The sequence below is a fragment of the Eptesicus fuscus genome, chromosome 25 (assembly GCF_027574615.1).
Source record: "Eptesicus fuscus isolate TK198812 chromosome 25, DD_ASM_mEF_20220401, whole genome shotgun sequence".
In the NCBI taxonomy this organism is placed as follows: domain Eukaryota; kingdom Metazoa; phylum Chordata; class Mammalia; order Chiroptera; family Vespertilionidae; genus Eptesicus; species Eptesicus fuscus.
The window spans coordinates 110,086-124,425 of NC_072497.1; the positions used below are offsets into that span (position 1 = coordinate 110,086).

Genomic DNA, 14,340 nt, shown 5'->3' on the forward strand with positions numbered 1-14,340 from the left:
ATATAACAATTTTGCTGGTTTTGTGTAATGAATAGACATGAATTTAGAATTTTAGGAATAATCCACACATAAAACTTTTGAATAATTAAACTGTTGTTAAAATACTTCAGTATGGCTCAGTTGCTGCAGCCGCCAGCTCCCCGCTCCGCTCGTTTTCGCTTTCTGCACCCCGCCGCCGCCCTCCCAGGTCCCACTGGTCATCGACAGTGGCTCCGGCATGTGCAAGGCCGGCTTCGCGGGGGAGGACGCCCCCCGGGCCGTGTTCCCGTCCATCATAGGGCGCCCCCGGCGCCAGGGCGTCATGGTGGACATGGAGCAGAAGGACAGCTACGTGGGCGACGAGGCCCAGAGCATGCGCGGCATCCTGACCCTCAAGTACCCCATCGAGCACGGCATCGTCACCAACTGGGACGACATGGAGAAGATCTGGCATCACACCTTCTACAACGAGCTGCGCGTGGCCCCCGAGGAGCACCCGATGCAGCTGACCGAGGCCCCTCTGAACCCCAAGGCCAACCGTGAGAAGATGACCCAGATCCTGTTCGAGACCTGCAACACCCCCGCCATGTACCAGGCCGCCCCTGTACGCCTCTGGCCGCACCACGGGCATCGGCATTGGCTCTGGGGACGGGGTCACGCACACGGTGCCCATCTACCGGGGCTGCGCCCTCCCCCACGCCATCCTGCATCTGGACCTGGCGGGCCGGGACCTGACCGACTACCTCATGGAGATCCTCACGGAGCGGAGCGGGGCCACAGCTTCACCGCCACGGCCGAGCGGGAGATCGTGCGCGCCGTCAAGGAGAAGCTGTGCTACGTCGCCCTGGACTTGGAGCAGGAGATGGCCACGGCTGCGTCCTCCTCCTCCCTGGAGGAGAGCTAGAGCTGCCCGACGGGCAGGTGATCACCATCGGCAACGAGCGGTTCCGGTGTCCAGAGGCGCCCTTCCAGCCCTCCTGCCTGGGCATGGGGTCCGGCGGCATCCACGAGACCACCTTCAGCTCCATCAGGAAGTGTGCCGTGGACATCCGGAAGGACCTCCACGCCAACACGGTGCTGTCTGGCGGAACCACCATGTGCCCGGGTTTCGCGGACCGGATGCAGAAGGAGATCACGGCCCTGGCTCCCAGCACAATGAAGATCAAGATCATCGCCCCTCCGGAGCGCCAGTACTCGGTGTGGGTGGCCGGCGCCTTCCTGGCCTCGCTGCCCACCTTCGAGCAGATGTGGATCGGCAGACAGGAGTACGACGCGTGGGGCCCCTCTACCGTCCACCGCAAATGCTTCTAAGCGGACTGTGGGCAGATGCGTAGCGTTTGCTGCATGCGTGGATGAGTCTCCATTGGCCCTGCCCTCACTCATTGTGAGAAAAATAAAAGTGCTGCAGTAAAAAACATAAACATGAAAAGAAATACTTCAGTATGAAACTTCACTGTTGATGGTGGACAAACAATATTTGTTTTCTCCACTGTCGTTCTAAAAATAGCATGTTTATGTATTTTTTCAACATTCCTTTTTTTTCATTTTTTTATTAAGGAATTATATGTGTATGTATATTACCATTGCCTCCCCCATACATGCGCTCACCCCCCAGAGTTTTGCGTCCGTTGGTTATGCTTATATGCATACATACAAGTCCTTCAGTTGATCTCTTATATCCCCACCTCTCCCTAACCTTCCTGCTGTAATTTGACAGACTGTTTGATGCTTAACTCTCTTTGTATCTATCTTTTTGTTCATCAGTTTATAATGTTCTTTATTATCCATAAATGAGTGACATCATGTGGTATTTTTCTTTCATTGACTGGCTTATTTCACTTAGCATAATGTTTTCCAATTCTATCCAGGTTGCTGCAAATGGTAGGAATTCCTTCTTTTTTATGGCAGCATAGTATTCCATTGTGTAGATGGACCATAGTTTTCCGATCCAGTCATCTGCTGACGGGCACCTAGGCTGTTTCCAAATCTAGCTATTGTAAATTGTGCTGCTATGAACATAGGGGTGCATATAACCTTTCTGATTGGTGTTTCTAGTTTCTTAGGATGTATTCCTAGGAGTGGGATTACTGGGTCAAATGGGAGATCCATTTTCAGTTTTTTGAGGAAACTCCATACTGTTCTCCATAGTGGCTGCACCAGTCTGCATTCCCACCAGCAGTGCACGAGGGTTCCTTTTTCTCCGCATCCTCGCCAACACTTGTCGTTTGTTGATTTGTTGATGATTGCCATTCTGACAGTCTGAGATGGTACCGCATGGTCATTTTGATTTGCATCTCTCGGATAAATAGTGACTTTGAGCATATTTTCATGTGTCTCTTGGCCTTCCTTCTGTCTTCTTTCAAAAAGATTCTATTTAGGTCCGTTGCCTATTTTTTTATTGGATCATTTATCTTCCTTTTATTAAGTTGTATAAGCTGCCTGTAGATGTTGGAGATTAACCTTTATCAGTGATAACATTTGCAAATATGTTCTCCCATACAGTGGGCTTTCTTGTTGTTTTGTTGATGGTTTCTTTTGCTGTGAAAAAAGCTTTTTATTTTGATGTAGTCCCATTTGTTAATTTTCTCTTTAGCTTCCATTGCCCTAGGGGCAGTGTCAGTGAAGAAGTTCTTTTGGCATATGTCTGAGATTTTGCTGCCTGTGGATTCCTCTAGTATTTTTATGGTTTCCCGTCTTATGTTTAAGTCCTGTATCCATTTTGAGTTTATTTTTGTGTATGGTGTAAGTTGGTGATCTAGTTTCATTTTTTTTCATGTATCTGTCCAATTTTCCTCACACCATTTATTGAAGAGACTGTGTTGACTCCATTGTATGTTCATGCCTCCTTTGTCAAATATTAATTGAGCATAGTGGTTTGGGTCGATATCTGGATTCTCTATTCTATTCCATTGATCGATATGTTTGTTCTTGTGCCAGTACCAGGCTGTTTTGAGAACAGTGACTTTGTAATACAGCTTGAAATCTGGTATTGAGATCCCTCCTACTTTATTCTTCTTTCTCAGGATTGCTGTGGCTATTTGGGGTCTTTTTTTATTCTAGATGAATTTTTGGAGAGTTCTTTCTAGGTCTGTGAAATATGCCGTTGGTATTTTAATGGGGAGTGTATTGAATCTGTAGATTGCTTTGGGTAGTATGGACATTTTAATGATGTTGATTCTACCAATCCATGAACATGGTATGTTCTTCCATCTGTTTACATCTTCCTCTATCTCTTCTTTCAGTGTCCTGTAGTTTTCCGCATATAGGTCTTTTAACTCCTTAGTTAAGTTTATTCCCAGGTATCTTAATTTTTTTGGTGTGATGGTAAATGGGATTGCTTTTTTAGTCTCTCTTTCTGTAAGTTCACTATTGGTGTATAGAAAGGCCATAGACTTCTTGGCATTAATTTTGTATCCTGCTACATTGCCAAATTCATTTATTAAGTCTATTAGTTTTTTGACTGAGTCTTTCGGGTTTTTTATGTACAATATCATGTCATCTGCAAATAAGGACAGCTTTACTTCTTCTTTTCAATTTGGATGCCTTTTATTTCTTCTTCTTGTCTAATTGTAATGGCTAATACTTCCAGTACTATGTCAAACAGGAGTGGTGAGAGTGGGCATCCCTGTCTTGTTCCTGTTCTTAGGGGAAATGGTTTTAGTTTTTGCCCATTGAGTATGATGTTTGCTGTGGGTTTATCATATATAGCTTTTATTATGTTGAGGTATGATCCTTCTATTCCCACCTTGTTGAGAGTTTTTATCAAGAAAGGGTGTTGGATTTTGTCAAATTTTTTTTCTGCATTGATTTGCGGATATTGTACCATCCTTGCATTCCTGGGATAAATCCTACTTGGTCATGGTGTATGATCTTTCTGATGTACTGCTGGAGCTGGTTTGCTAGAATTTTGTTGAGGATTTTGGCATCTATGTTCATGAGGGATATTGGCCTGTAATTCTCTTTCATTGTGTTGTCTTTTTCTGGTTTTGGTATTAAGGTGATGCTGGCTTCATAGAAGGAGTTTGGAAGTGTTCCTTCCTCTTGAATTTTTTGGAATAGTCTGAGGAGGATAGGTTTTAGTTCTTTCTTGAATGTTTGGTAAAACTCTCCTGTGAAGCCGTCTGGCCCCGGGCTTTTGTTTGCTGGAAGCTTTTTGATGACTGCTTCAATTTCTTCCATAGTTACTGGCCTATTGAGCTGTTTAGATTCTTCCTGATTGAGTTTTGGAAGGTTATATTTTTCTAGGAATATGTCCATTTCCTCCAGGTTGTCCAGTTTGTTGGAATAGAGTTGTTCGTAGTATTTTTTAATGATCCTTCGTATTTCGGCGGGCTCTATTGTTATTTCCCCTCTTTTATTTCTGATTTTGTTTATTTGGGTCCTCTTTGCTTCTTTGTGAGCCTGGCAAGAGGTTCATCCATCTTGTTTATCCTTTCAAAGAACCAGCTCTTGGTTTTGTTGATCTTTTGTATTGTTTCTTTGGTCTCTATGTCGTTTATCTCCACTCTGATCTTTATTATTTCCTTTTTTCTGGTTACACTGGGCTTTTCTTGTTGCTCTCTCTCTAACTCTTTGAGTTGTTGGGTTAGGTAATTTATTACCATTGTTTCTTGTTTTTTGCAGTAGGCTTGTAGAGCTATGAACTTCCCTCTCAAGACTGCTTTTGCTGTGTCCCATAGATTTTGGATTGTTGTGTTTTCATTGTCATTTGTTTTCATGATGTTTTTTATTTCTTCCTTGATCTCTCTGGTAACCCAGTCATTGTTTAATAGCATGCTGTTTAGTCTCCATGTGTTTGATTTTTTTGGATTGTTTTTATTGTAGTTGATTTTCAGTTTTATGCCACTATGATCTGAGAAGATGCTTGGTATGATTTCTGTAGTCTTGAATTTGAAGAGACTTTGCCTATGTCCCAACATACGGTCTATCTTTGAAAATGACCCATGTGCACTTGAGAAGAATGAATATTCTGTGGCTTTGGGGTGAAATGTTCTCAAGATGTCAATTCCATCTGGTCTAGTGAGTCATTTAGGATTGATGTTTCTTTGCTGATTTTTTGTTTAGAGAATTTGTCCAATGGTGATAGTGGGGTATTAAAGTCTCCTACTATGGTTGTATTCTGTTAATATCTCCCTTGACATCCTCCAGGACTTTTTTTTTATGTATTTGGCTGCTCCTATATTGGGTGCATATATGTTTACCAGAGTTATTTCTTCTTGTTGAATTGCTCCCTTTAGGATTATGAAGTGGCCTTCCTTATCTCTTGTTATGTCCTTCATTTTGAGATCTAATTTGTCAGATATAAGTATTGCTACCCCAGCTTTTTTTTTTGTTTGTTTTTTGTTTTTGTTTTTCATTTCCATTTGCCTGGAAAACCTTTTTCCATCCCTTCACCCTCAGTCTGTGTGCATCTTTTTTTCTGAGGTGGGTTTCTTGTAGACTGCAGATATATGGGTCTTGTTTTCTTATTCAATCCGTTACCCTATGTCTTTTGATTGGGGAATTCAATCCATTTACATTAAAAGTTATTATTGATAGGTACTTATTTGTTGCCATTTTTATTCTATACCCCTGTGTTCCTTCTTTGCTTCCTATTTCTTTATTTTTAGAGCAGACACTTTAGCATTTCTTGCATTGCTGGTTTGGTGGTGATAAATTCCCTTAGTCCTTTTTTGTCTGTGAAGCTCCTGATTTCACCTTTAATTTTGATTGATAGCTTTGCTGGGTACAGTATTCTTGGATTCAGACCCTTCCTTTGCATGACTTTGTATATTTCATTCCATTTGCTTCTGGCTTGATGAGTTTCTGTTGAGAAATCAGTTGCAAGTCTGATGGGGGTTCCTTTGTATGTAACTTTCTGTCTCTCCCTGGCCGCTTTTAAGATTCTTACTTTGTCGTTGGTGTTTGCCAATCTTATCTAATAAAAGAGTAATATGCAAATTGACTATACCTCCGCTACACCCACAAGCCATGCCCACCAACCATGCCCACCAGCCAATCAGGAGCAAATATACAAATAAACCCAACCAAGATGGCTGCGGCCACAGAGAGCAGGAGGGAGGCTTGGGTTTCCCCGGCAATGGAGGAAGACAAGCTTTCCACCTGCCCTTGCCGGCCTAGGCCTCCACTCAATGCTACAAAGTTTCAATTATAGAAAGTAAATAAATTCCAACAGAAATGACAGCAGCCACAGAGCTGGAAAGAGCAGGAGGCTAGGGTTGCCCCTGGCAATGGAGGAAGCCAAGCTTCTGCAGCTCTGGCTGGCCTAGGCCTCCGCTTCAGGCTACAAAGTTTCAATTATAGAAGACAAATAAATTCCAACAGAAATGGCTGCAGCCACAGAGCAAGCAGGAGGCTTGGCTCTGCTCCAGGCTACAAAGTTTTAATTGTAGAAGATACATAAATCCCAGATACCAGGGCCTCCACTTGGCTCGCCAGGGGGTGTGCCCGGCCTGCAAACCACCACAGGCCCCTCACCCCAGCCACCCCATGCCCCAAGGGAACCCCCACCCTGATCCAGGACACCCTTCAGGGCAAACCAGCTGGCACCCACCCATGCACCAGGCCTCTATCCCATCTAATAAAAGAGTAATATGCAGATTGACCATCATTCCAACACACAAGATGTCTGCCCCCATGTGGTCAAAGATTCTGCCCCCATGTGGACACAAAATGGCCATCAGGAGAGGGAAGTTGGGAGGGACCAGGCCTGCTAGGGAGGGCAGTTGTGGGCGATCAGGCCAGCAGGGGAGGGCATTTGGGAGTGACCAGGCCTGCAAGGGAGGGCAGTTGGGGGCAATCAAGCCTGCAAGGGAGGGCAGTTAGGGGTGACCAGGCTGGCAGAGGAGGGAAGTTGGGGGTGACCGGGCCTGCAGTGAAGGGCATTTGGGCGGGACCCAGGCCTGCAGGGGAGAGCAGTTGGGGGGGACCAGGTCTGCAGGGGAGGGCAGTTAGGGGTGACCAGGCCTGAAGGGGAGGGCAGTTAGGGGCAAACAGGCTGGCAGGGCAGCAGTTAGGCATCAATCAGACTGGCAGCAGAGTGGTTAGGGGGTGATCAGGCTTGCAGGCAGAAGAGGTTAGGGACAATCAGGAAGGCAGGCAGGCGAGCAGTTGGGAGCCAGCAGTCCAGGATTGTGAGAGGGATCGGGCCTAAACGGGCAGTCGAACATCCCTCGAGGGGTCCCAGATTGGAGAGCGTGCTGGCTAGGCTGAGGGACACCCCCCCCCTCCGTGCACGAATTTCGTGCACCAGGCCTCTAGTTTAATTATAATGTGCCTTGGCATTGGTCTTTTGGGGTTCATTTTGCTTGGGACTCTGTGAGCTTCTTAGATTTGTGTGGGTTTTTTCTTCCGTATATCAGGAAAGTTTTCTATCATTATTTCTTCAAACAGGTTTTCTATTCCTTGCTCAGTTTTCTTTCCTTCTGGAACCCCTATTATGCGGATGTTGTTTTGTTTCGTTCCCTTAGGCTCTCCTCCTGCTTTTTAATTTTTTTGTTCTAGAAGCTGCTCTACTTGGGTATTTTTTCCCATCTTGTCTTCTAGCTCACTGATGGTGGTCCTCTGCTTCTTCTAGTCTACTCTTGATGCTTTCTATTGAGTTCTTTACAGCAGCGATGTCATTTTTCATTTCTTCTTGGTTCTTCTTCATTTCCTCTTGGTTCTTACTCATATTGTTGAATTCTTTTCAGCCAGCTTATGACCATTTCTCTGAATTCTTTCTCTGATAGGTTGCTTGCCTCTAATTCGTTTACTTCCTTTTCTGGTGATGCCTGCTTTTCTTTCCTGTGGGGGCTGTTTCTTTGTCTCCCCATGGTCTCTCTTCTCCGAATGTCTGGTTATGTAGTTCTCTCTCTCCTGCGTTGATTTAAAGGCACAAAATACAACACAACCAGGTACAACACACAAGGCACTGAACAGAAATATATTCACGATATTAATAACCTCCAATAAACGTGACCACCAGAGAAAGGCAAATTAGGGGATAGGAGAGAAAGAAGAAGAGTAAAAAGAAAGAAAAAAAAGGAGTGTCGAAATGAAGTTGGAAAAAGGGAAAAGAAAGTTAAGAGAGACAAGAACGAGACTAAGAGAGAAAAGGAGAACAAACTATATATATGGGGAGAAAACTCCAATAGAACAACCACTAATCCCAGCAAATGCCAGCAACAAGTACCTGGAGATGAATACAAAGTACAACACCAACTAATATCAAGTGAGGCAAGGGAAAACAGAAGTAAAAAACAAAAACAAAGCAATTAAAAAAAAAAGAATAAGCAAAACAATCTCACAAAAAAGCATACAAATTCAATATAATCAACATTCAAGCAAAGAACAACAAAAGGACAGAGAGAAAACAATTTTTTTGATAGTTAAGACAGCAGAGAGAGAGGTGTGTATGGACTTGGAGCAGGGGATTGGAAACTAGATATATAAGTAGGGTGAAATTTTAGCAGGGGGTAAACAGAAGGAATAGGGAAAATCTAAAGCAGGAAAGGGTTAAGATAAACAGGACACCAAAAGGGGAAAGGTTAGGAAGAGAGTGATGGCATAAAGGTAGAGTTGAGATAGGGTAAAACGATGCTAAAGGAAAGATGAAAATACAATGTAGAACACTAATCCCAAAGTAAAATAAAGGGAAAATAAAACGACACTTAAAAAAAAAAAGATAAAATAGTAGTAGTAATAATGCTGATTGAAAATAAAAATGTAATAATTAAAAAGGTGAAATCAAGTGAGGAAAAAAGGAAAAAAATTAGTTTCTTAAGTAAAAGATGCAATAAATGAAAATAATTTAAAAATTAATTGCTGTGCTGGAGACATGCTTATGGGGCAGGACTTGTTTCAGTGGGGCTTTGGTGCTCACTGAGTCTGCCTCTTGAATGTGTCCCTTATGAGAGTAGTTGATTTCTGGTGTCGTCTCACACAGACCACTAGATACACTAGCTTCTGGATCTCCAATGGGGTGCAGGTCAGCTACTATCTGAGGCCACCCAGTAGGAGATACAGCAAGGACTACAGTTTCTTCCTCTTTGCTTGGGGTTTTGAGGTTTTGGAGCTGTCTGATCAGAGCTGCAGTTTGTTAGGTTAAGCTGCGATAGGGCAGGCCATTTATATGCAAAAAGCCGCTGCATAGAGCTTGGGTGGGTTTGTAGATTGTGCGAGGTGGGGTCTCAGGGAGTCACTAGGCTAGGGCGTGGCAAACAGCGATGGCTTTCCGCGTTTTCAAGTCCCTGCATCCCACGCTCCAGCGCAGTAAACAATGATTGCTGGGCGCATCTCTGCAAGAAGTCACCCTCACTTTCCGACCCGATGGCCGAGAGTCCAGCTTCTCCCCGTAGGAGTTTGGGTCCCCCGCGTCTCCCCAGAAGCTGGATTTCATAGTAATTGGGAGCTTGTCTCCCTTCGGGTTGAATAAAAGCATCACATCCAATTGCCCACCTCCAGCCCGATTCGCGCGACTTTGTGCCTTAGCTTTTCAGCACTTGTGCACATCTCGATGCTCTTTTCTCTTCTAGTTGTAGAACTTCCACTCAGCCAGCTTTCCCGTGATTCTGGGTGATAGACGTTTTGTCTTTTAGTTGTAGTTTTGAAATTGTTGTGCGAGGCAGCCATTTAGGTGTTTACCTGTGCTGCCATCTTGGTTTCTTCTCGTATATTGATTTTTTAATAAACAATGTTGACGGTGTTATAAGCATAAGTAATGCTAATATAAATATTGCCAAGAAGATTATAAACCATGGTGACTGATGTATAGATAATGTTGATAGTAATATAAACGATAGGATACAATTTAAATAATGCTTATGCTAAAATCAACACTTTGGGACACTTTTAAGTTCTGACCAATAGAATTTTTAAAGTAGTTTATAATACTTGGCCAAGTTTAATATTTAGATAATAAATCAAACTCAGAATTTTATGGCCACTGCAGTATTTATCTAATGTTTGTTTAAGTAGTAATGTGAGTTTTAAATTCAAAATTTTAGATTTCAGTTCTGTGTGGAGCTCATTATTCTTGAATGTAATTGGAAAACACAGCTGCTTCCTTTTTGTACTCTGAGGTGAAAATAAAGGCTTATTTCTATTCACTAGAATAGACAGGTTTTAAAAAATGAATATGTATTTGGCCTAATCCAGTTGTTTTCACATTATGTTACTTATCTATAATAATAAAAGTGTAATATGATAATTAGACCAGACACCCAAACAACCTCTGGACGTCATTCTGGACAAAGCCATGGCGGTGGGGGCTGAGGCAGAGGCGGTTAGGGGTGATCAAGCAGGCAGGCAAAGAGTTAGGGGCAATCAGGCAGGCAGGTGAGCAGTTAGGGGCAATCAGGCAGGCAGGCGAGTGGTTAGGGGTGATCAGGCAGGCAGAGGGGTTAGGGGCGATCAGGCAGACAGGCAGAGGCAGTTAGGGGCAATCACGTAGGCAGGTGAGCAGTTAAGGGCGATCAGGCAGGCAGGTGAGTGGGTAGGGGCAATCAGGTAGGCAGGCAGGCATCCCCCGAGGGATCCTGGATTGTGAGAGGGTGCAGGCCGGGCCGAGGGACCTCCCCCCGCCCCATCCCCATGCACGAATTTTGTGCACCGGGCCTCTAGTGTGTTAGATATTCTTAAAGGGGAATGGGAGGATTTCGAAATCTAAGGAATATGAACTTCATACTGAAACTGTGTGCTTATATGTCCTGTACTATTTATGGTGTATTTCTTCTCTTAGATCTGAGAATTGGTATTATGTACTGTGTTGGGGCTTCATGAAAGATGCTTAGAGTTTGTGTTAATGGTATCCAAAGAGAGTATGCTTTGTATTTTTTAGTAAAATGCCCTCAAAGTATATATTTTGATGAAAAGTGCCTTTATTTTATAATAGACAGTCTTCACAAAAACCATGTAAATGCCTTTAGTTATTTGAATATAAGACAAAAATACTTGTAATTAGATTTCTTTTTTGCGGCATATCTTAAAGTACTCATCCAGCACAGACTACTAAAGTAAAATATAATTACAACATATGTTGCTTAATTTTTAAAAGCACTCAGTGCCCTATACGTAGTTGGTATGCAGATAAAATTTGTGGCTGCTTGCTTAATGGTTCCTTTTTGTTTACACCTGAAACATACAAAAAAAGATGAGTGTTAAGTTTTGCCAGCCACTTAACAACTGCTTTAAAGTATAGTCGTTAGTCTTTCTTACTATCTCGGACTCATTCTGTAAATATATTTTGTTAGTTCACAGCGAGTACACTGGATGACGTCAAGAACTCTGGCAATAGTAGTATCTTACCAGACAGTTCTGTGCGAAGTTCTGAAATACCTGCTGTTCAAGGGGATACAGTGTGTGTTTCAGTTAATCAGCAAGATGACTCACCTCCTTTGCATACCAATGAAGAGAGATTTCCAGCACAGAAAGCACGGATAGAAAGTGAAATGGACTCTTCAGAGATTTCAAATGTGAGTGCTGCTAACTTGGTAAGAACAACTTATCAGAATTATGAGTGAATACATTAAAGCAATAACCTATTATTGAGGCATAAACCCCAATAACAATAAATTGTATTATGTATTATTTTACACTTCACAAAGCCCTTTTTTTTTAGAAAGCATTGTATGTATGATTTTATTTTAACATTTTATTTTTATCAAACTTCTTGTAGAGAAAAAATGAGAATGTGTGAGTTAAATAACTTGCTCAAAGTCTTTCAGTTTGAATGTGTTTTTCAGTCTAGCATTAAGGAACTGAGTCGATAGCACGTCTTGTGTGCAAATGCAGCTCTGATAGGTGGGACATGGTGCACACTGGGATGAGTGTTAAAAGTTCTCTTCACAGACTTCAGACAGTGCTTGGAGGTGGTGTTTAAGATGAAATCTGTGTGTCATTCCCATTGTAGATTCTTTAAAAATGCATTGATTTGTGGTTATATTTAGGTTTATGTTTTTGGATGAGTACTTCTGTTCATGTTTTGCTATTTCCCACACTAGTATTAAGATACTAGATGTGAGGATAATCCAGAATAGGTCCTACCTACTAGTTTTGTTTATTAAGTAACTTCCAGAAGAAACAAGCATATATGAAAAGTTGTTGAGAAAAATTATTCAAATGTGCTTTTCTAAATGGCCACCATCCTATCCTATATAACAAAAGGCTAAAAAGCAAATTGACCGAACGGCAGAACAGCCGGTCGCTATGATGTGCACTGACCACCAGGGGGCAGCTCCTACATTGAGCATCTGCCTTGTGGTGGTCAGTGAGCTCCCACAGAGGGAGTGCCGCTCAGCCAGAAGCTGGGCTCGCGGCTGGCAAGCGCAGCGGCTGTGATGGGAGCCTCTCCCGCCTCCGTGGCAGTCGGACATTCCCCGAGGGCTCCTGGACTGTGAGAGGGTGCAGGGCGGGCTGAGGGACCTCCCGCCCCTGAGTGCAGGAATTTCGTGCACCCCGCCTCTAGTATACTGTAATTTCTTTAAAAACGTAGTGCCTCTAGGCTATTTCCATTTACATCTGTTGGCCAAACCTTAAATCCATGGCCCCACCTAACTGACATCCTAACTAGTGTATCTGTCTCCACTTTCAAATTCTCCTAGGTCACTGTCATTATAGCTATCATTTCAGAGCACAGGCTTAGTTAAATTACTTTCTTGTCCCATAACGGTCAAGTCCCTATTACTTACAGATTAAGTTCAAACCCTTTTACTTACTCTGATATGACTTTGCTCCATAATGCCATTTCACCTTGACCGCCCTCGTCTTTCCTACCTTGTACTCCTCTCAGCTGGCCATTTCCTGAATCCACAGGAGCGTCCAGTTCTCCCTGACTTCTCTCATAACAGACCCTCCACCAGGATGCTCTTCCTAAGCGCCCCTCGGCAACTTCTGAACACATCGCGGACTCCCAAACCTGTCCCCAAAGAAGTGTCTTTCATCAACTCAGATTTCCTCGTTTCTGTGAAAAATAACCTACCCATTCTTTGAATGGTCACTTTTTTATACTGCCGTACATTGTAATAAACTGTAAATGTTCTCATTTATAACTATATTCATATTGCGAATCACATGTTATTCACCTTTATAAGTCCTGGGAATCCCGAGTCTCTGGATTCTTACCGAACAGCTGCAGAACACTTATTTATTAAATGGGATTGGTATGTGAGCACTGACTTTATTGAAGGAAAGATAAAACCTCAGGTCAGCTCTCTGTGGATAAAACCCTCATTTAAATTGGATTACACGCTATATCAACAACTAGTATTACTCATTACATAATTTTCTCTAAGTCTATATGTACTCATTTGGAATTGTTTTGAGTGAATTGTGTTAACATACAAAGTTTAATGTGGATTTGCATCAGGAAGGACAATTTGTAAGAGCTATTTTCAGCTCTAACAAGGAAGTGACAGTTTTAAAATTTTAGAAGTATTATAACTTATCTCAGTCAAACACTTGCTAGGTCATTTCGTTGTCACTTATGTTACTTTCTTTTTTAACTCCCAGGCCTATTCAGAAATAATAAAAGAAACTTTTAGTTTTGCTTACTGCTAATTTTCTTGTGACTAAGGTAGAAATGAAAATAGTTTCAATATTGAATTGTCTCTTTGTTAAAATATTATAAGATCTATTTCATATTAATCTTTTGTCCATGTTGGCCAATTTCATTAGCTCTTTATTAGGTTCAGGCAGGAAAATTATGGCTATCAAATTTGAAATAAACAATATATTTGCAATTAAAAAAAAAAGACCTCAGTGCCTCATCATACGGCAAGATGCTGTCAGCAGATGATAATAAGCTAAATTATATTATTATACTTAAATTATACTATTTAAGTATAAAAGTATCTAAATTATCCTTCTCGTAGAGAATAGCATTAGATACAGGTGAAACCATATGGGTTGTTTAAGGGAGAAATAAGATTGATAGTAACAAGAAAAACAAATATTTAGATTCCTTTAATAAGGAATAAAGAATAATTTGTTTTTTTAACTTGGGTTTTTTAGTGTAAATGGTTCCAACGTTGAACATTATTATAGTATAAGTAATGGACTTAATATATGGGGTAGAAATTGGTCATATTTATATTTTTTCTTTTCATAGATATGCTACAGGCCCGGTGCCCGAAATTTGTGCACTCGGGGGGCGGGGGGCCCTCAGCCCAGCCTGCGCCCTCTCGCAGTCTGGGAGCCTTCAGGGGATGTCCGACTGACAGCTAAAATTCCAATTTTCGTTGCAAATTTGGTAATTTAAAAAATGATGTATGCAGATATTTATTTGAAATTCACAGTGTGAAAATACTGAAACTTACATGTGGGTAATGGAATCATCACTTAATCCTTAAGGTCTACTCGTATGTAACGTCTTTTCAGGTCTTC

At 42.2% G+C, this 14,340-nt stretch overlaps 1 protein-coding gene and 1 pseudogene across 1 annotated transcript in view; both read left to right on the top strand.

The window, feature by feature from the left end:
• Positions 1-14,340, top strand: part of SCAPER (S-phase cyclin A associated protein in the ER) — a 197,683-nt gene that overhangs the window by 44,690 nt on the left and 138,653 nt on the right. Inside the window, exon 10 of the mRNA XM_054713413.1 lies at positions 11,211-11,432. Within this exon, the coding sequence (XP_054569388.1) occupies positions 11,211-11,432 (222 nt within the window). The remainder of the gene's footprint in view (positions 1-11,210; positions 11,433-14,340) is intronic.
• LOC103305091 (actin, cytoplasmic 2-like) lies at positions 165-1,290 on the top strand (annotated as a pseudogene).